This window comes from Hippocampus zosterae, chromosome 1 (assembly GCF_025434085.1).
Source record: "Hippocampus zosterae strain Florida chromosome 1, ASM2543408v3, whole genome shotgun sequence".
Taxonomy (NCBI): Eukaryota; Metazoa; Chordata; class Actinopteri; order Syngnathiformes; family Syngnathidae; genus Hippocampus; species Hippocampus zosterae.
In genome coordinates this window covers 24,808,083-24,830,730 of record NC_067451.1, presented here as the reverse complement: position 1 = coordinate 24,830,730, position 22,648 = coordinate 24,808,083, and the positions used below count along the sequence as shown (strand labels likewise).

The 22,648-nt window shown below is 42.9% G+C and overlaps 1 protein-coding gene across 7 annotated transcripts in view; it reads left to right on the top strand.

Moving 5' to 3' along the window:
* Positions 1 to 13,880: 13,880 nt before the first annotated feature.
* The window catches only part of diaph2 (diaphanous-related formin 2), a 471,059-nt gene continuing 462,291 nt past the window's right edge, over positions 13,881 to 22,648 (top strand). For 6 of the 7 annotated variants that reach the window (XM_052073363.1, XM_052073392.1, XM_052073354.1 and 3 more), the window contains exons 1-2: positions 13,881 to 13,996; positions 14,607 to 14,979. In XM_052073363.1, the coding sequence (XP_051929323.1) occupies positions 14,896 to 14,979 (84 nt within the window). In that variant the 5' untranslated portion in view covers positions 13,881 to 13,996; positions 14,607 to 14,895. The other variant, XM_052073344.1, reaches the window with a different exon arrangement.

The following is a 22,648-nucleotide window of genomic DNA, read 5'->3' as shown; positions in this document are numbered from 1 at the left end:
TCATGTACAACACCTCTAAAAACACATGAAGCGCGATTGGTTATTACCTGATCCCTGGCCACATCTGATGTCTATATTTTCTCATTCATAGCTTTCACATGTGGACATTGAATAGTTAACTGCTGGGCTCAATTGAACTGTTTTGCTAACCCATATAGGACCACATACACCAATTTAATAGATTCAAAAGATCACGAGTGGAATCTCACTACGTTCTAAACAAATTTCCTGCACAGTATTAAAGATAGGTGGTGGTTAAATATTGATTATAGTTAGAGTCGAACTGTTAGACTTTTGATGTGTTATCAGTCTGCGATTTGGTATGTGTCCATGTTTCTATTTGGCCCAATCAGGATCTTTTTATTTTTATTTTTTGCTTTTTTACCACATTTCTCCATCATATTTTGCCTATTTGTTTCAAACTCAAAAATGGCTTTAAAAACATTTTCAAGCCTGTAAAGAGCTCATTTTTCTGCTAGTGCTGAAAATGTTTCATATTTCTTGTTGATTTTTTTTTTTTTTTTGCATGTTTCAGAAGCTTAAAATAGGAAAGATGCCTGGGTGATTTAATGTTGCAGCCAGGTGGTTAGATTTATATATTGAGTCTGCACATTTGGACAGTTTTGCCACATTTAATAAGAAAATACAGGTTCTGTTTTTCAATTTGTAGAGGGTTTTAAATCTGCAGAGGCTCAAGGTCGTGCAACACATGGAAATGGTGGGAGAACATTTTAAAGACAAGTCATTCCATGTTGTTGAATTAAAATGCACTCAATTGAAAATAATAAGGATGCTAATAATACTGTAACTTCAAATTATATTTCAAGGTAACTGATGGAAACAATTAACATAGTGAGTCTGGCAGCTAGGAGCAGCACGTTCGCGGATGACTAACCAGCAACTGATAGCTAGAAGGCTTGGCTATAAACAGCAGCATGATGAAACACTACAGCAGAGGTCCGACAGGCGGGCGAGGCTCCTTGTGCAGCAGACAGAAAAGAAAGCTGCGTGGTAAACGTCTCAAGGTCATGTCAAGGAAAGTACCTGTACTGTATTACCAATTTGCCATGTTGGAAGTTAACAGCTCATTTTCATTGAAAGTTGAAGCAGTTTTGAGGTCAAGTAAATTTGAAAATTAAGATTAGATTTCTGGTGCCACGGTAGTCCAGTAGTTAGCACGTCGACTTCACAGTGTGGAGGTGCCGGGTTCGATTCCAGCTCCGGCCTCCCTTTGTGGAGTTTGCATGTCCTCCCTAACCAGTCGTCCACTGTGCCATCCATCCATCCATTTTCTGATCTGCTTTATCCTCACAAGGGTTACAGGGCGTGCTGGAGCCTATCCCAGCTGTTTTCGGGCACTAAGCGGGTTCAATTCCGGCTCCGGCCTTCCTGAGTGGAGTTTGCATGTTCTTGCCTGTGTGGGTTTTCGCCGGGTACTCCAGTTTCCTCCAACATTCCAAAAACATAGATGGCAGGCTGTTTGAACACTCTAAATCAGGGGTTGTCACGTCGCGCGTCCGCCAGCAGGTGGCGGGTTTTCTCCTCCGCCATCGGCACACCTGCCCGTAATTTCGGGCTGATTACCCCCCTTTATTTTGAGACTCCGGCAGTCATCTCACTGCCGGAGAATTCCACGCCGCGCCATTGTTCCTTCGCGAAAGTAAAACCTAAATTAATATTACTCATTGCTTCCTAGCCTTTTGGCAATTGTATCGTCGTACCAATTATTGATTGTATTTAAATTATTCCTATAGTCTATTCAGATATTCCTCGCTTTTGTTTTCCGCGAGCGTTTTCTGTTGTCACCTTATTTGTACCCTGGTCCTTATTTGACCAGCGCTTTTTGTTATTCTTCTTGTCGGGTATTTTGTGTTCCGTATTAAAGACTCTTTTTGTTCTTTGACAAGATCTCGTTTTCTGTCTGCTATCTCGGGGATCCACTTCCTTATTTTTTGTTGTGCACGAAGCGATCTGTCAATCGCTTCGGGCACAACGTGACAGAATTCTCCGGCCACCATGGATCCCGCAGACATGGAAAAGATCTTGTCCGCTCTGTACCGACAAGAGCAACAGATGAGTCCGCAGGGCCAACCCCTTTCGGAACTCCGCAGCGCGGTTTCCATGCTGGCTCATCGGTTCGATAATCTCGAACCCCGTTTGGTACAGGTAGAGACACGGGGAGCACCTCCCCCCGTGGTTCGCCCTACCACCACTGAGGCTCTCGCATCATTCCCCACAATGATGAGGGAGTCCTCGCTTCCACACCCCCCACGTTACGGGGGTGAGCACGGGCAGTGTGGACAGTTTCTCCACCAATGCTCGCTCGTGTTCGACCAACAGCCTTCCGTCTATGCTAATGACGCCGCTAAAGTGGCATATATCATGAGCTTATTGACAGGTCCGGCGGCGTCATGGGCGATGGTGACGAGCGACGCGAAGCCGAGCCTCCGGTCTTCGCTCCACGAATTCGTTACGGCGTTCCGCCGGGTGTTCCACCATCCCGTGCGGGGCAGAGAGGCGGAGGGCCGGCTGCTCGAACTCCACCAGGGAAGGCGATCGGTGGCGGATTACTCGATCGAGTTCCAGATATTGGCCGCCCAGAGTGGCTACGGAGACCGAGCACTGTGTGGGCTGTTTCGCCATGGATTAAATCCCCAGCTCAAGGATGAACTGGCGACCCGTGACCACAGTTCCGACCTGGCGGAGTTGATCGATCTCTCCCTACGATTAGACAACCGCCTGAGGGAGAGAGACCGGGAACGTGGAGGTGATCGGTTCCCGTCCCGGCATACCGCGGAGGAACCGATGCAGCTAGGTGGCGAAGACGCTGTCTTGGAGGAGAGAAGGCGTCGACCCAGCGATCGGGCCATGTCTGACAGCGCCCAACAAGGTCCGCACGCTGTTCTCGGCCATCCGGAGTCGCCGCCCTCCCCTTACACCAAGTACTGTGAGTCGCGACCCCGCGTAGTACCTCCCGAGCCAAGGCGTATCGACCCCCGGCCGGGAAATCCCAACAGACTGGAACTCGAGGGGGAGATATTTGGGGAATCCCGGTCGCTGCGGGTTAGAGCCCTGGTAGACTCGGGGGCGGATGAATGTTTTATGGACACAGCTCTCGCGTCCGAGTTGGGTTGTGGTATTGAGGAGTTGGCTAATAAGAAGCGGGTTTGTGATCTCGATGGGCGCCCCCTGGCGGTAGTTACGTGTAGAACAGAACCACTGAAACTCCGCCTCTCCGGTAACCATGTCGAGCATCGCCGTTTTTATTTAATGCGGTCCCGTAATGCTCCGGTCATTCTTGGGTTGCCCTGGCTCAAGACCCACATCCCCGTAATTTCCTGGGAGCGCCCAGCAGTAGGCAGTTGGAGCGAATATTGTTATAAACACTGTCTACGATCGGCCATCGGGGAACATGAACGGACCAGTGTCGAAACCCCCGAAGCTATCTGCCTTGACGGAGTGCCAGATTGCTATCGGGACCTTTGTGAGGTTTTCAGCGAGGATCGCGCACGCGCTTTGCCCCCGCACCGTCCCTACGATTGCGCCATAGACCTGCAGCCGGGCGCTCCGTTGCCGACCTCACGGCTGTATCAGGTGTCCCAACCCGAGCGCGAGGCGCTAACGGAGTATATAAACAGCTCGCTCGCTGCAGGTCTCATTAGACCCTCGCGATCACCATTAGGTGCGGGGTTTTTCTTTGTGGGGAAAAAGGACAAGACCCTGCGACCGTGCGTGGATTATCGTGGGCTTAATGAGATCACGATTAAAAACAAGTACCCACTACCATTACTGGACTCCGCCTTCGCCCCTTTACAAACGGCCACTATTTTTTCCAAACTTGATTTACGCAGTGCATATCATTTGGTCCGCATCCGGGAGGGTGATGAATGGAAGACGGCTTTTAAGACCCCGTTAGGTCACTTCGAATATTTAGTCATGCCTTTCGGGCTGACAAACGCCCCCGCCGTCTTCCAAAATCTTATCAACGACGTGTTAAGAGACATGTTGAACATTTTTTGTTTTGTTTATCTCGATGACATTTTAATTTTCTCCCGGTCGTTGCAGGAACACCAGCGACATGTCAGGCTGGTGTTACAACGGTTACTAGAAAATCGGCTCTTCGTCAAGGCAGAGAAATGCGAATTCCATGTACCCGTCATCTCTTTCCTGGGCTTCATTGTCGAACAGGGCAAGTTACGGGCAGACCCCAGCAAGACGCAGGCAGTCACTAACTGGCCGGTTCCAACGAGCCGTAAGGAATTACAACGCTTTTTGGGGTTCGCAAACTTCTACCGGCGTTTTATCCGTGGTTACAGCCAGAAAGCGCTGCCCTTGACCCGGCTTACATCTATTAAGGCCCCCTTTAGGTGGGACCCGGCCGCGGACGCGGCATTCAAAGACCTAAAGGCGGCGTTTACCAGTCCCCCGGTATTACAACATCCTGTCCCTGATCTCCCGTTTGTCGTAGAGGTGGACGCCTCGGATTCGGGGGTGGGGGCGGTGCTGTCCCAGCGTTCTCCGGTCGACCAGAAGCTGCACCCCTGCGCCTTTTTCTCCCGTCGACTCAGCGCTGCCGAGTCGAATTACGACGTAGGTAATCGAGAACTGCTGGCCGTGGTAGCCGCCTTACAGGAATGGCGGCACTGGCTCGAGGGGGCGAAGGAGCCCTTCACAGTTTATACGGACCACAAGAATCTCGAGTACCTCCGCTCCGCAAAACGACTGAACGCCCGTCAGGCCCGGTGGGCCCTGTTCTTCACCCGTTTCCATTTTATCCTTACCTACTCCCCAGGGTCCAAAAATACCAAACCTGACGCCCTTTCCCGTCTCCACGACCCCGCTGAGAAGGACCGGTCTCCGGAGGCCATTCTCCCGGCCCAGTGCATTTTGGGGTCTTTGCAGTGGGAGATTGAGCAGCGGATCCAAGCTGCTCTGGAGGGGGTTCAGGCTCCGGCAGAATGCCCCACGGGGAGGCTGTTTGTGCCTCCGTCGCTGCGGTCGGAAGTCTTACAGTGGGGACACGGGTCTAAGGTCGCATGTCATCCTGGGGTGAACCGGACTATACAACTCGTCGCCCAGCGGTTCTGGTGGCCGGAGCTCCGGAGGGACGTGACGGACTTCGTCAGTGCCTGCACCTCCTGCGCCTGCGGCAAGTCCTCACGCCGGCCCCCGGCGGGGTTGCTCCAGCCGTTGCCCGTTCCGCCTCGTCCTTGGTCCCACATCGCCCTGGACTTCGTGACGGGCCTACCGCCATCCCGTGGGAGGACCGTCGTCCTCACGATCGTGGACCGGTTCTCCAAGGCTGCCCATTTTGTGCCTCTGTCCAGGTTGCCCTCGGCGCTGGAGACCGCCGACCTCCTTATCCAGCACGTCTTTCGCCTCCACGGTATTCCACTGGACATTGTCTCGGACCGTGGGCCCCAGTTCGTATCCCGCGTCTGGAAGCGGTTCTGCCGGTCCCTCGGGGCCACGGCCAGTCTGACCTCGGGGTACCACCCCCAGTCCAATGGACAAGCCGAGCGTGCCAACCAGGATCTGGGGGCAGCCCTCCGCTGTGTGTGCCTTCACCGTCCCTCATCCTGGGTCGACCACTTACCCTGGGTGGAGTACGCGCACAACACCCTCGTCTCTTCTGCCACTGGTAGGTCCCCCTTCATGGCCGCCTACGGGTACCAGCCGCCGCTGTTCCCGTCCCAGGAGGGGCAGGTGGAGGTCCCCTCTGTGCAGCACCACCTTAAGCGGGCCCATCGCGTGTGGAAGGAGGCCCGGGCTGCGTTGTCCCGCACGGCGACCAGGAACCAGCGGATCGCGGATCGTCGCCGGCGCCCTGCTCCTTCGTACGTGGTGGGACAGAAGGTGTGGCTGGCAACGAGGGATCTTCGCCTGGCCGGCACGTCTGCGAAACTGGGACCCCGGTTTACTGGACCATTCGAGGTCGAGGCCGTCATCAGCCCAGCTGCAGTCAAGCTCCGGCTACCACCCACCATGAAGGTTCACCCCGTCTTCCACGTCTCCCTACTCAAACCCGTGTCTTCCAGTGACTTGGCTCCTCCTCCCACGCCGCCGCCCCCTCCGCGGGTCGTCGACGGTGACCCGGTGTACACGGTTCGTGCCATCCTGGACTCTCGGCGCAGGGGAAAGGGGTTCCAGTATCTGGTCGACTGGGAGGGCTACGGGCCTGAGGAGCGGCAGTGGGTGCCTCGCTCCTGGATCCTTGATCCGTCCCTTTTGCGCGACTTCCACACTGCACACCCTTCCAAACCGGGTAGGCCGCCGGGAGGCGTCCATTGAGGGGGGGGGGGGGTACTGTCACGTCGCGCGTCCGCCAGCAGGTGGCGGGTTTTCTCCTCCGCCATCGGCACACCTGCCCGTAATTTCGGGCTGATTACCCCCCTTTATTTTGAGACTCCGGCAGTCATCTCACTGCCGGAGAATTCCACGCCGCGCCATTGTTCCTTCGCGAAAGTAAAACCTAAATTAATATTACTCATTGCTTCCTAGCCTTTTGGCAATTGTATCGTCGTACCAATTATTGATTGTATTTAAATTATTCCTATAGTCTATTCAGATATTCCTCGCTTTTGTTTTCCGCGAGCGTTTTCTGTTGTCACCTTATTTGTACCCTGGTCCTTATTTGACCAGCGCTTTTTGTTATTCTTCTTGTCGGGTATTTTGTGTTCCGTATTAAAGACTCTTTTTGTTCTTTGACAAGATCTCGTTTTCTGTCTGCTATCTCGGGGATCCACTTCCTTATTTTTTGTTGTGCACGAAGCGATCTGTCAATCGCTTCGGGCACAACGTGACAGGGGTGTCCAAACTTTTTGCCAAGGGGGCCAGATTTTATGTGGTAAAATGTCGGGGGGCCGACCTTGGCTGACATTCTTTACATTGAACAACAATATTGTTCAACAAATTTTAGTAAGCCAGTCTGTTTCACATTTCCATTTTTATTTTAATTTCAACAATCTTAAGAATTTCTTTTGGTTCATTTGAAACAGGTATATCACATGAAACTGCTTATTCACTTGACTTTTTCTTAAACAGAAGTCTCCTGAGTGCAAATTGATTGATTTGAAACATAAAATGTATCACCATGACTTTTCAATAGTCACAAAACCTTTGACTCGAACAACAGGGAAATGAACAAGCAATACACATATCCACAACTGCAAGGATCATTTGAAATATGACATATCAGTCAATATAAACACGGAGTGATGTCTTGTTAACTCGTGAGTGATGCCCCCTAGTGTCTAAATGCTATTACTCATTTAGTGAATGCTATTACTCATTTAGCCACTAGAGGGAAGCAGTACTCTATGAAACATCACTCACCAGTCTACGAGACCTCAGTCAATGCAACACGTGTTCCATTGCGCCCAACCTGCGGGCCAGACGGCACTGATTTTATGACAGGGGCCGAGGGCCGGATGAAATTCGACCGCGGGCTGGATTTGGCCCGCGGGCCGGACTTTGGACATGGCCGCTCTAAATTGTCCCTAGGTGTGAGTGTGGACGTGGATGGTTGTTCGTCTCTGTGTGCCCTGCAATTGGCTGGCAACCGGTTCAGGGTGTCCCCTGCCTACTGCCCGAAGACAGCTGGGATAGGCTCCAGCACCGCCCGCGAACCTAGTGAGGATAAAGCGGTTCGGAGGAGGAAGATTAAATTTCTATTTTCTTCCCTTTCTTTCTATAGCCTTTCAGGTATTGTGTGACAGTGCCAGAGGGTAAGTGCCCAAGATACCGGTAAGTTAATAATGGCATTTAAAAAAAATAGCTGTAGCAGGGTCGTGCGTGCTCAGTGCCTTTGTTTTTATAGTGAGTGGCTTGTTTTTATTGATTCTCTCTCTCGAGAACAAACAATTCAGAGGATCATCTATCTCCAGGATGAGCGTTGAGGACATGGCGCAAGATAAGTGTAATTCATATTTTTGTGGTAAAAATATTTTAAAAGGTAGGAAACTGAGATATGGTAAAAACAAGGTCACATTATCCGTAACAATATTATTATTTGTTTTTAAACAAGGTTGAGAGGTTGAAGAGATGTTATTTTTTACTTTTATGACAATTTAATGAGGTAAACAACTTTCCAGAAGCAAGTTCCTAAACATCTTAATGTAAGATGTACAAATTGTTAGGTAGAATTTTCCCCACGTGAACTTTGATATACCAGGATATTCTTGGAGTGCATTAATAATTTACAATTCATTCCTTTTATCTCTTCGGTCTAGACATAGAAATGGTCCATGCGGCTGTCAAAAGAGCAAAGAGCACATCTCCAGCCTGGTAGAGGCATTAAAATTTGTGATGCCTTAATCGATTTTGAAAATGTGAGCGGGTCTATGAAAAAAAATGCTGTTCTTCCAACTCTTACCATGTATGGTGTACTCGAGATAACTCACAGAGCACACCACACGCCTGATATGTTTACAGACAATTGAGTTTCTTGCTCCAAATCAGAAGTCTGGTGTAGTACTCAGACTGACCTATGGGAGGAAGCATAGTGCTACTGGCCGCCTCCGGCAATACTGCAAAATACAATGAAGAAGAAGGCTGACCTCACTGACCACACACATAAGGATCGTAAATATTGAACTGCTTTATATATTTACAATTGTCAGCCCGACCATTTTCAACACAGATCTGGGAAGGCAAACGACGAAAACAAAACTCTCAACATACCTGTGCCACAGATAATTGGTGCAGATAATATTTAAGAGATAATGGATAACGGGGCCTTGGTGGAGTTTAATTAAAAACGGGCCCAAAACTGGCTCATTTATATGTGTGTACTCGGCTTTGCAACATTATAATGGTGGGCAAGAAATATAAGCATAATGGGAGACTTTGCATTTTGGTTAAGTTCTTACTGTGATGTGCATAATGGACATTCATCAGAACAGGCTGGCTCCTACATGTGATCAGATAAAAAAGGTCTTGTCTTTGGCTCTGGCTGACGGTCATTGACGTAACACAATGCTCTAAGTAACTCTTAACAATTTCACATTTCTCATCATGAGGTAGCTTCATACTTTTAATTAAAGGTTGCATAAAATGCCTCATCCAGATGTTTCACTCTGCAATAGTCACCCACGTGCAATACACATAAGTAGGCGTACATGTTTCTCGTTCTTGAATTAATAGGCTGAGGCATGTTCACAAGTTGCCAGATATTACATAGTGAACACAAGAAGTTAGATATTACAGAGTGAGGACATCAGACAGTTTTTGGTCTGAAGAGGAATAAATATTTTCCCAAGGCCTCGGTCAGTCATTCCAGTCAAATGACCTCTGGGGATATAATATTCCAAGTCCGCAATAGCTCTTTGTGTTTAATTATAAACCGTGCGAGTGACCAGGGAGGCCAATGTAAGGTGCAGTCGATGCCCCAAAATATAAATAGGATGTGTCACCAGTGTCTCTTGCGCTCGCAGTTCAAAATTGGACATGAGACATAACACAGATGATACTGAGAACACAGATGATAAGATCAAAAGGTGACCGTTGCGTTCAGCATACAGTCCTGCAGTTAAGCACTTTAGTTAACTAGAGTTGATATGTGATTTTGCCACACTCCATGGCGAACTGAAATGCATTGGCTCACGTGCCATTTGAACACTGTCATTAACATATATATGTCCAGATTTTTTTTATGAGTTCTTGGTGTTTTTTTTGGGGGGGGGGGGTATAAAAAGAACTCACATTTTAACCAGCCATTAGAATTTAAACACAACACTGAACGCTCTTGGACAGATGATGAAAATTGACTTTTGAATGTTTATATACATCACGTGCCAAACCAAAGGCCCAGTGGCCAGATTTGGCCCGCCACATCATTTCATGTGGCCCGCGAATCTTCCATGATGCTTGCAAAAATTTTGACCAAAATTTAAAATAAATACATTTTCTTGTTATCAAATCCCTCATTACAGTAACTTAAACAATAGTTGAATAAGTCAAGTACAACTTTATTGTCAAATGTGCTGTATGTGCGACATACAGCACAGATTAAATTTCTTCCCTCTCAAGATCACATAAAACAAGAGGAGCCGCTGCGTTTGCCCACACCCCGATCAAAAGAAAATTTAACATAAAATGATAAAATAATACAAGACAGACAATTGTGCAATCTTAACAACTTTCCTGCATAAACTTTGTTGTCTGAAGCAGTTATAGATGACAGCGGAGCGAGTCAAAGTGTCCTTTTCGCCAGTGGATCAAAGACGTCATGCTGAAATATGCACACGTCTGCTAGGAGCTAAGCTTGAAAGGAACATGAAGCTGTAGCACCACTAATGAAAAAGAGATTGGCTCTCTTCTTCTGTCCCATGTAAATCAGCTTCAATTCCGAGCCGCAACGATCTACCTTATTTTCTGTCAAATTATTCCTGTAATTGTTTTATGTTCAATAAACAAACCAAACCAAAACCAACTCCTAATTCCACATATGCATCGGCGCTCTGCGCTGACGCTCCTTTCTTCTCATCGTCGGCTCCTCGAGCCATGCATCCATCCAGCCGCAGACTGTCCATCAGCACCGACCTTTCCACTGAACAAAGCAGGCAATCAAAATCAATGCTGGTTCGCGCGTGCCGCCGACAAGGCGCAACCATCAAGCAAAGTAATAACAAACTGTATTATTTACTTCTTTATATCGTTTCAGTCATAACGGCCCACCAAGAAATTAAAACAAACTAAAATGTGCCCTGTGATAAAAAATAGTTTTACTCCCACAATGTACATGACAAATCCTCTCATAAAATTAGCCAATTTCACCCTGGGCAGGAATAGGCTGTCTCCGATTGCAGCACCTTGGGGCGTTTTGATGTACATCAAAAAGGATATCAAGAATTCAGCTAAGAATTGCACACATATGGCTCCTTTTGAAAAAGAGCGTTTTTCCCCCAGTGTGGGACAAATAAAGGATATCTTATCTTTTATCTTTTACAGTGGCCAAATTCATACACTTATTCATACACTTACCACACCGAGGTCTACTCAAACGAAGACCCAAATACAGCGTTTGAAGTATTTCAGTCTACCATAATCTCCTTATATGATAAACATTTTCCATTAACTAAAGTCTCCAAAAAGTATAAAGACCCAAGTAAGCCATGGATAACGAAAGGCATAGAAAACGCATGTAAAAAGAAAAACAATTTATGTAAATTGTTTTTAAAATTCAGAACTGAAGAAGCAGAAAAAATATATAAGACCTATAAAAATAAACTAGTAAATATTATAAGAACCAGTAAAAGAGATCATTATCATGCACTATTAGAGCAGAATAAAGGTAACACACAAGAAATATGGAAAATACTTAACCAAGTAATCAGAAATAGTCCTAAAAAAATGGATTATCCAGAGTATTTTATCAAAGGCAAAAATAGTATTTTGGAAAAAACTGCAGAAATAGCAACTGAATTTAATGAGTATTTTGTCAACATCGGCAGTAACCTAGCAAAACAAATTCCTGATCCAACAAACCTGTTTGAAATAGATAGATACGTAGAAAAAAAACTCCTGCACGATGTTCCTTACTGCTGTAAAACAAGAAGTATCAAATATTATAAAAACTTTTAAAAATAAAAAGTCAACTGATTGCTTTAATATTGATATGACAATAATCAAGCAGATTATAGAATATGTAGTGCGACCTTTCACGCACATATGCAACCTGTCATTCAAAGCTGGTATCTTTCCATCAAAAATGAAAATTGCTAAAGTTATTAAAATCTATAAAAGTGGAGAAAGACATCTGTTTACAAATTATAGACCAATATCACTACTACCACAATTTTCAAAAATATTAGACAAACTATTTTCTCGCAGACTTGATAGCTTTATACAAAAGCATGCGCTGTTAAGTGAGAATCAATATGGCTTCAGGGAAAAACGGACCACCTCAATGGCAGTTATGGAGTTTGTGGAAGCAATAGCCACTAATATGGACAACAAAGAATTTACTGTTGGGGTTTTCCTAGATCTAAAAAAAGCTTTTGACAAAATAGATCACAGTATAATATTGAAAAAACTAGAAAGATATGGCATTAGAGGTGTAGCTTATAAATGGATAAAAAGTTATTTAGAAAACAGATATCAGTACGTGCAACTCAACAATAAAAAAAACAATCAACTGAAAATCACTCAATGAGTTCCTCAGGGGTCAGTGCTTGGTCCAAAACTATTCATCTTATATATAAATGATATCTGCAAGGTCTCAAAACTATTTGAATGTGTCCTATTTGCTGATGATACAACTTTCTACTGTTCTGGAATAAATCTGAAACAGCTCCTGACAACCGTAGAAAACGAATTAAACAAATTAAAAAACTGGTTCGACAGAAATAAATTGTCACTTAACCTGAAAAAATCGAAGTTAATTGTTTTTGGCACAAGACCAATCAAACACCAAGCTAAAATTATGGTAAACTCAATTGAAATAGAAAGAGCGTATGAAACCAAGTTTCTCGGATTAGTAATAGACTCAAAACTATGTTGGAAACCACATATAGATAACGTAAAAAGAAAAATAGCCAAGACCGTAGGGATCCTCTACAAAACCAAGGAAGTGCTAAATAAGAGATCTTTGCACACATTATACACTTCATTATTATTACCATATATGACCTACTGTGTGGAAATATGGGGAAATGCCTGCAAAACAAACACACTCCCTATTCTCAAACTACAAAAAAAAAGCAATTCGAATTATTAATACATCAAAATATACGGAACCCACAAATCCACTATTTATCAAATTAAATACGATGAAATTTCATGACCTGGTTGACTTTAAAATCGCCCAATTAATGTACAAAGCACACAATAACCTGCTCTGCCAAAACATTCTGAAGTTTTTCGAAATTCGAGAAAGCAACGATGAATCAAGAGGTACCAATTTATTCAAAAAACTCAAAACAAGAACAAACATCAAGCAAAGAAGTGTATCTATCAAAGGTGTTAATCTGTGGAATAATCTCGAAACGGACCTAAAAATGAGTAAATCGCTTGCTGAGTTAAAAAACAAATTCAAAAAAATAGTACAAACAACCTACATCAATCAGAGTTGAAATGATAAATTCTAAACATTAAATTTAATGATAAATCTGAACTAAGTTGATAAATAGAGAAAGGTATTGAAATATCCATTATGAATACAAGAGAAAATTGACACAAGAGTGCCAGGGTGAGGATGTATATAATCCCGATACAAACCAAAAGTTGCAAAAATATCACGGTTAAGGGTAAAGTATGAGCCTTAATGGAGACTTCTTCTTACTTTTCCTTTTCTGATTGATATAAAAATGATTTAGTACTGTAGATATAAACACATAACGGGGTAGGACTAGATAAGTTTTTTACTTCATCCTACTCCCTTGAACATAATAACTGTGTTGAATGAAGACTGATTTCTTTCTTTTTACTTTTTTATCTACCTTATTTTCTGTCAAATTATTACTGTATATTTTTTATGTTCAATAAACAAAGAAACTTAACGTGTGCCATAAACCAATCTAGGCGCTCCTCAGTACTTTTATTTTATGTGCACACAAGACAATCCTTCGTGATATACTGTTACGTAACTCAGTGGTAATCTTGAAATACAAGTTGCACAATCACTGATGCAATAGGCGTGTGTGTGCGCGCGCGTGTGTTTGGCAATAAATTTAAAACGCGGGACAGCTGCACTTGTTTGGTTATCAAGGATTCCCCGCACGTTTTCCGGTATGACGTAGCCCATCACACGGCTCCTTATAGTTCAAGATCCGTTCTTCTTTACACTGAGTGCAATCCATTTGCTATTAAATCAGTTTTGACCCCGACACACGACGACGCCACGCCAACCTTTTGACAGCCAACACATCAGACCAATAGTCGTCGAGAATCTGTCTCCTTGCCCAGCCCACCAACCAGTAACAATTGTGTAGGCAGGTTCTAGCGTGGGCCTGGCAATCAAGCTTGCTTGCGACAGTGTTGACCAGGATGGGATACTGTGAGTTTTAATGGACACATTACTGTATTCATATTTTTAATGCTGTACTTTATTGTTTTTATCCTGTGCACTCACGTGTAGTATTAGCGACCAATCAGTTGACCTTCTAGTGGCGACGAAGTTCCAAATACGCTTACGTGGCTAGAGCTACAGCTTTGCAAAGTATTCCAGAGAGAACAACGGTGATTTCCCCCCCGACTATTGTTACTATTGATATTGATTCGGATCAATCAGTGTGAGGCCACGTGGCTGATAGTCTCAGTCGTCAACGCTAAAAACAAGTGTAGCGTCTTTCTAGTCGTCTTATTGGAAATAGTGTGGTTGTTACTATCTTATAGCTAACTGAAACGCTTTTAAGTTAGTTTTGTTAGTAGTAGAAATGTATGGTGACGTTATCAGTTCTAACACATTAAAATAACAACGACGTGTTTCAAACCATTTGTCGTATTTTCCAGTGCATTCTGCTCTCACTGAATTTCGGTGTACTTTGAATATTAACCAGACAGACTATCTAGGGAAACAGTTTTTGCAGGATTTGTATTTGTTTTAAAGTATCGTCTTTGACATTCTGTTGAAAAAATATATGCATAATGCTTTAATGTTATTTCAGAGAGCGACAAAGAGGAATTTGTGCTGAACGGATACCACACCTCTTCATCTCGAAGGGACACCCCATCCACTCGGATACAATTTTTTGCAACACTTCCACTTATTTAATTCCTTTTTTTGTATATTTTTTTCTAACCGAATGGATATGGAAAAAGCTCACCCTGGAAAGTGTTGCGAAGTGACGTGTTGACAATAGCTCACGAGGGAAGTTTGCCAACTTTAGTTGTTGTTGTGGCAGAGTTTCTGTCAAGTCATTGGAAAAAGGAACTTACAACATCTTTGGAGGCAAAATGGATCAAGCCAGTGGTGGGGAGGATCCCAATAAACCATCTAAGAAGAGGTCCAGTGAAGATGAAGGCAGAAACAAAAAGCTGGTATGTGTTGCATAAAAAAGAGTGGTAAGAAAGTAACTAATCCGCATGTTTGCCTTTTTTTTCCACACTGGAGATTTTCATCCAACCATATTACAACAATAAGAAACATGAACTTGCAAGTTAATGCATTTAGTTATTGATGTGCGAGTGTGAGTGCAGTGAATAGATTTGTGAAATCCACTAAAGGGGTTGCGTTTTATCTTTGTGCTGTGCTTGGCACTTAGTGCATCATGTGATCATCCTGTCAATTGGTTCCCCCTAAAAGTACTGCAGAGAGCCTTCTTGTTGTGACAGTTGGCGCTCAACCTTTTTACCGCTCATGTTGAATGTAGCTTCGCTGTTTGTTGACTCGTTGCTTTGTGGTATAACACGACACCTTAGTCACCCTTTGTAATAAGTATTTTTATTTAGTCATAGATGGTAGCATGGGTGTGTCTTTACTCAACTGCAGAGAGTGTTTTGAGGCTACGGACTGAAATAGTTGGTGCAGTGGCGTAAGAGGTCCTTCTGGATGAACCGCCTGACAAAAACTGTCACATGGCTGCCATTGACATGTAGCTCCTGTGTAAACATTGTCTGTTCCAACTATGACTAAAAACATCCAAGACTGTCAATCAAGTGCTCTCATTTGCAGTCTGTTGTCTCGCTTTGCACGCCGGGTAATATAAAACTGCAATTCATGCATGTGAGGCACGTGAGCAGCTGTCCACACACAGACACATTGTCAGCAATTGAATGAACTTCCTGGTTAAACAATATTTTCTCTCGCTGAGGATTTAGGAAAAAAATTTGCCCTGTTAAACAGGCAAAATATTTTTGGCATTCTCACTGAATTGCATTTGCGAAGGCGACAACAGCTTTCCCCGACTTTTCTTCCATGTATTTTAATTGATTATAATGAGCCAGAGTTGACATCACAGACTTCTAATGCTTAATTTCAAGTTGAGAATGTTGCTATGGTATTACCTTTTCCCATAACTGGGGCCAAATACTCTTTTGCAAACATCTTGTAATCACTGGTTGTGTTCCAGCAAAGTTTTAAAGGGAAAGTGTGACCACAATGACTGCAAGACAGGAAATCACAGATGTAAGTGAGATGCCATGTGCCCCTACAAGCTATCCTGACATCACTTTGCAGTTCTGGAATATCATGACTCCCAACTTTTCAGAGTCTGAATGAGCTCACCCTGTAAATGTTTGTGATTCCTCTGAGAAGTCTCTACACTCACCGGTGTTCCACTTTTCTCAGCCCTCCAAAGAGAATCAGTGCTCAACGTGTTGCCAAGTTGTTGAAGTCTGAGCGGAAGCAATTATTCACCTCTGGGTGGGTCCATGAGCTGTCATGGTTTGTTTAAACCACACATTCTTGCTGGCCAAAAGTGCGCTTGGAGCGTAGGGATTGCAATTCTGTGAAAGACTGCAGTGCACGTTTTAAGTTGATCTGTCAAATATTTGTTGGGGGTCCATCAAATGGTGATTGCAACATATTAACCCAAGCCCCTGACACATTGCCATCTAAGATGGCTTACATGCCTTTTTCTTGGCTCATTGTCCCGCGTGAAAGGTGCTATGTGTGTATCACACTGAAGGCCCCGGGCAGATTACTTGGACATGGCAACAGATACAAGAAGATTTGATTCGACCAAAAAAAAAAAATAGTACAAAAGCTGTGCAGCCAAAATGCAGTCTATGAAATGTAGATCATAGACTGTTGGGAAAAAAATATATAAGGCACACCTAAAAGCATTCAATGTTCTCAAAAGCAGACAGTGCACTTTATAATCCGATGCGCCTTATAGATGGCTTTACAGTCCCTTTAAATTGCCCATTAAGTTGTTTTCCTGTTCGTGTTCCTTTGCCGTCTAGTAGTGATTTTTAGCAGCAACCAATTACTGTATAACGTGAAAGGGTTCTGCCCGACACTCATTGACAGGTGCATTCGCCAGCACGCACTCAACTACTTTGTGAGCTCTGCGCAGCCATTATGAAACGAAGATCACCAAAAGCACAGTTAACTACTAACTAAATGAAGGAAGAAGTAGACAAGCAAGACATCTCAGGATATTGAGACCCTTGTGGATGTGAGCCCATGTGGTTTGTGGGCCTTTTTGTTGAATCAAATGTCTTCATAACTTTGTCTTTCATTTATTGTTTTTTAATTTTATTTGTACTTGTATGTTTGTCTGTGTTTGTGACCAGTTCTCATGGGTTGCCATGTAATAAACCCTGCATTTTTATGGACTTGGTGTCGTGCTTCTTGCTACATCCTGAGGGAGCTACGTATGGATCAATATTCTGATTTATTGGACTTAGTATTTCAAATGTTTGCAATGCGCTTTATTACAGCCGCACCGGTTGTGAAGGCTCTGTATAAATAAAGCTGTATTGTATTGTATTCACTTTAGCATAGCTCCATCTAGCAGGGATGAGATTTTTTTTCGCTTTTTGGCGGAATTTCCCTTTTTTTGCAGTTAAAATTGAACTTTTTTTTATGTTGTTCCAAATCCGTCGAAATTTTTTTATGCGGGGGAGGTAGGGTCTGGTGTTATTTCTGGGCTGCCGGACTTACTTGTCTTTGACACACTTGGGACTCGTAATGTTTACAAATAAAGTTTGCAAGCATCCATTGTGAATACCGTTTTTTTCTCGCGAAGCGTTAGTTTGTTGTTACTTTGTATATGGGTTCAAACCAATGTCTTACTTGTGATTGGTCGCTGTATCGGCAAATGCAGAATCACAACCAATCCGTGTTCACCTTCCTAAACCCCTTTCCCGCAAATTCTGAATGGTTTTGTAGTGTATTGAAATTACTTGTGTATGTAGTCTGTATTAAACAAAATGCCGAATGTTATCGAGACTTGTGACGAAGCTAAAGTGCGACAGATGCGGATCTGAAAAACAAGTTTCAATGGGACTGGTTGGATAGAAAGCTGACGGTGTCCCCAGTAGGAACCAGTAAAGAGGAACCATTGTCTGTGCTTGTGTCGGATTTCTTGAAAAAGCTCGATTTCGCTGGTAAAGCTCTGTGTACAGTGTGTGACTGTGTCATTCTATACGGAAAATGCATTCATAACCCATACATTGTAAACAATTTAGGACTTCACTATCACTGTATGAGGTAAGAATCAACCGCTTTTTATCACATTTACACATTTTATGAATACAAGTAATGAACATATCACATTTACACATTTTATGAATACAAGTAATGAACAAATCGTAAATATGGCAGGGAATGTGTTCTCTTTTTTAGTTTTTTGAGCCGCAAATTTGAAGTTACATGTTGGCGCTCACCAGGAATGCATAAGCAAAATTGCACAAAGGCCAATGTCAAATTTTCACTTGTAAAGAATGGTGAACAATCTTGGGATTTTTTTTCTGTGAAAGTTTCAAGTTGTGTGTACATTGAATACACTTCATCTTAGCATGTTTAGCATAAAGTGCCAATTTTGTAAGCAAAAAGGGAAATGGTATTTTAAAAAAAAATTGTAAAAATTTGTTGATAAAATTAATGGTTTTAAGGGTTTAAAATCTCTAAAATCCATAAACTAATGTATGTACTCCAAATAAACTTCTACTTTAGTATGAAGTGTCAATTCTATATGCAACTAGAGGATGGTATTTCAACAAAAAATGTAAAATGTTGATAAAATTAATGGTTTTAAGGCTTTAAAGTCTCTAAAACCCATAAGCGGCCCCCATTTATTTATTGGCCCATTTATTGAAAATGCGCCTTGTACTCCGAAGTGCCTTATTGTGCAGAAAATACGGTACATGAATATAATTTATCTGTACTTGTGTATGATACGGTCCCCAGATTTACTGGTATCCTTCATCATCATAGTTGATGTGAATGAATAACGATTCAAAACATACCATTCATCCATCGATCAACCCGTTACCATGTGTGCAAGCATAGACACACGTACACGTCTGCATATGCACACCCTAATCCGGTTGTAACAGATCCTAACCTGAATGAAACAGAAAAATAAAGTACTAGTAGATAGAAGACATGAGTAAGTTTGTAAAAATGAAATCACTGCCTACCCTAGCAGAAGACCTGACGCAGGGGCAGGGGTGCTCTTTTGGGGCATGTTAAGAGCAGAAACATCACTATCATGCTCCTTGTGCTTCCCTTTCTTTGACAATGCTTCAGATGAATTGCAAACTTTGAATGAGAATAAACAAAAAGTAGCTACTGTATATCTCAATAGCTCTCATTGCAAGTTAAAATTGCAAATTGCTGACCGCTAATGACTTCCCATGATGCAGGTCATGCACCACCATAGGTTAAAGGTAACCCGGCTTTTGTATTTCATGACATTTTTTAATCCCCTTCATGACATTTTTTAATAATGGTGATTGTCATACCTTGGCTTCCCTGGAATTCTTTTGACAGTCTTGTCATTTGTGTCTTAAAAGTTTGATTATATATATATATATACATATACATACACACATAAATAAATAAATAAATGAAAAATGTTTTGCCGGTTCGATGTTATATAAATGTCATTGCATTGATGTTGATGTATGGATGTAAGTAAGAAAAAAAAATCTAACTAGAGTCGTCTTTGTCTGAGTCTGCGGCAAACTGGCAGACACTAGTCGTGTTTTCGTATCAGCAGAGTCCAACCAGTGTGTAAAGGAGAAACACTGCATGGGTATGTTTGTGTTACAAGTCAACAGGAAGGATTACATCACAATGACACCATTTGGTTTTGTGCCCAGGACGTAGATACTTATCCCAGTCAAGGATATCAGAATGACACAACTCAAGTTGAGGTTGCTTTTTATGGTCTGTCCTGCCGAAGTTGGGCAGGAAATAAACTGACATGAGAAAGAATGGACCTTTGCAGGAATTCGGGAGAGCACATTTGACGTAATGATAGAATGTTTCTTTTTTACATACTAGAGCAAAAGATGATGTCACACCGAGCTGCGGGATGGGAAAGTCATTCCCACGTGTCCACATGATAGTTGGACTGACTGTTCCCGTGTCACAATGTCGACACGCTCCTAGCATGTGCTCTCAGAAGAATTGAGTGGAAAATCAGCCAGACAGTAAAATGCTGTGCTTGGATTGTACTTTCTTTCCCCATAAACACAAGTCAGTGCCATTGCAAACACTCGTGGTGATTAAAATTTTATATTTTGCCATGAAAGTATGTAAAAAAAAAGTCACAATTCAGAACTTGCAGCAGTGTTTTCATACAATCAAAATAGAATCAAAAGCAGTCTTTTTTGTAACAAATGATTTGCTTTTGTTTTCAAATAAAATATAATGAAAACCCATCACGTTTTTGTGAGGAAAAAAAAACGGCAACAACAACAAAAAAACAAAACAAAAAAATGTAATCACAAACCAACCAAAGTTGAAGCAAGTACCGGTAAATGCAAAGTAAAAGTTCATTTTTTGTGAGGCTGTTTGTAATTAACACTGGAATAATTGTACTGGGTCATTATAGAGTAATTAAGGGAATGAGGATTTCAGTTACCGGTAATTAGGAGATCTTCGTCATGGGAGACGTGACTGTGGCAGTGATGGGCTTTTTTTTGTATTGTGGTAGTTTTAGTGATTAAAAAAAAAAAGATGTGCTCCACCAAAAACAGTGAAAGCTCTCCAGTGGACACTGGACGATCTTCAATATGTTTGATTTCGAAAATGAATGAAAATAGAAATAATCCTGGCATTTTCTCTATCACGTGTAAATGTAATCTGTTTAGTAACGTTCCGTCATTAACGCATTAATGTCAAGTCGTTTGCTTTGCTTCTTTGCCACTTTCATTGACATTGTTGATGTCGCACAAGTGACAAAATAACTTAAGCACTATAAAACAACAAAAAGGGTTTTTATGCATAATCATTAGGAAGATACCTTCAGAAACATGTTTGTTTGTTTTTTCCCTCAGTTGACTCATGAAGCTTTTGAGACTGATACATGAGCTTTCGTCAAGTTTCTGAAGGTCATGTTGACATGAGGGTTAATCCAAATGGTCAGACACGTAAAAGCTGATCTCTATTCCCGATGCCGTTGTGTACCTTTCCCACAATGCGTTGACTGAATGTAGCCAGTGTCGAGCAGGAATGTGAGGCAGGAAATGCACCATGTGTGAGTGTTCATGGCATTCAGGAAGTTGGAGCTAGAGGAAGCAGTGAAGAATGCTTTAGTAACACAGTGGAAGAAACCACCCCCTCTTTATGTTTGTCCGCATCTCAGGCTCATTCATGTCCTCTTGTGTGTGGCACATCGGTCAGACTCGGTTATTTGTTTACTAAATATGGACCTCTCCTCTTTTATGTGGAAAGTTTCTATTCATCACACAAATAATTACTAAAGGTGTAAATGGCTCAGAATGCACCCATGCCACTTTTTCAGATTGTGTTTGAGTAAAAGGACTTGCATATCAGTATTTATCAGCACAGAGTACCGATACTTGATCATGCCATAATGTCTTGTAATTGTGAAGATGTGTTTTTGTTAAATCAAATGTAATTCAAAAACAATCTTTTTCTTGAACAAGAAATGTGACACTCAAAGACAACACTTTTTAAAGTCACAATTTGTCATTTCCATGGGCATTATTGTTAAACAAAACTACCAAAAAAATCTAAAACAAAAATTTAAATACCGTATTGGCCCGAATATAAGACGGCCCTGATTATAAGACAATACAATACATGCTGATTTATATAGTGCTTTCACAACAGCGGCAGCTGTAACAAAGCACTTTACAAAACATTTAACATAAAGTAAAATAATAAACACAACACATAACATAAAACACGGACAGTCGTGCAGTCCTAACCACTTTTCCGTCACACGCTTTGTTGTTTGAAGCAGTTTGAGATGAAAGAGGAGAGAATCAAAGTGTCCTTTAACCAGTGGATCAGAGACGTCATTCTCAAAATGTGCACACGTCGGCTACAAGCTAAGTTTCAAAGTCAACAAGAAGCTGTAGCATCCATTGATGAAAAAAGAGATTGGTTCACTTCTCCTGTCCCATGGAAATCCATTTCAATTCCAAGCGGCGACTCACGGTTCCAAATACGCATCGGCGCTCTTCGCCAACGCTCCTTTCTCCTCAGCCTCAACTTCAGCGGCCATCCATCCAGCCGCACCAACGCCAACTGTCCAACAGCGCTGACATAGCCACTGAACAAATCGGGGTTGTGAAAAATGCTGCCCATTACTGGCGCAAAAAACACAAGCGCCCCAGGTCTGTCCAGCACCGACAGTCAATGGCGCCGACATTCCTCAGGCACAGTACAGGCGTGCTGCCGAGAAGGCGCAACCACCAAGCACAGATACTGCTCCTTTGACGAATGTCGTGGCCAAAAAGCGCTGAAAACGGGCCATATCAGGTCCACACAATGAAACAACAAACAACATGTGACAAAACAAAAGACAAAAACGGCAAAAAAGAACAAAAAAGCAAGGCTCTTGAAGAGCACTTGCCGAAGGCTGCCTACTCGGGCGCCATCTTGGGGAAAAAAAAAAAGACGCCCCCCTTTTTCAACATTCAAGTTTGAAAAAAAGACTTTTTGAACACCAAATTAATTTTTATACAGAAAATAATTACTGTACATCTGAAACAAATGATTATAACAATATATTTGAGAGAAAAGGCATCTTAAAGTTTATACCATAACTTCTCATCAGCT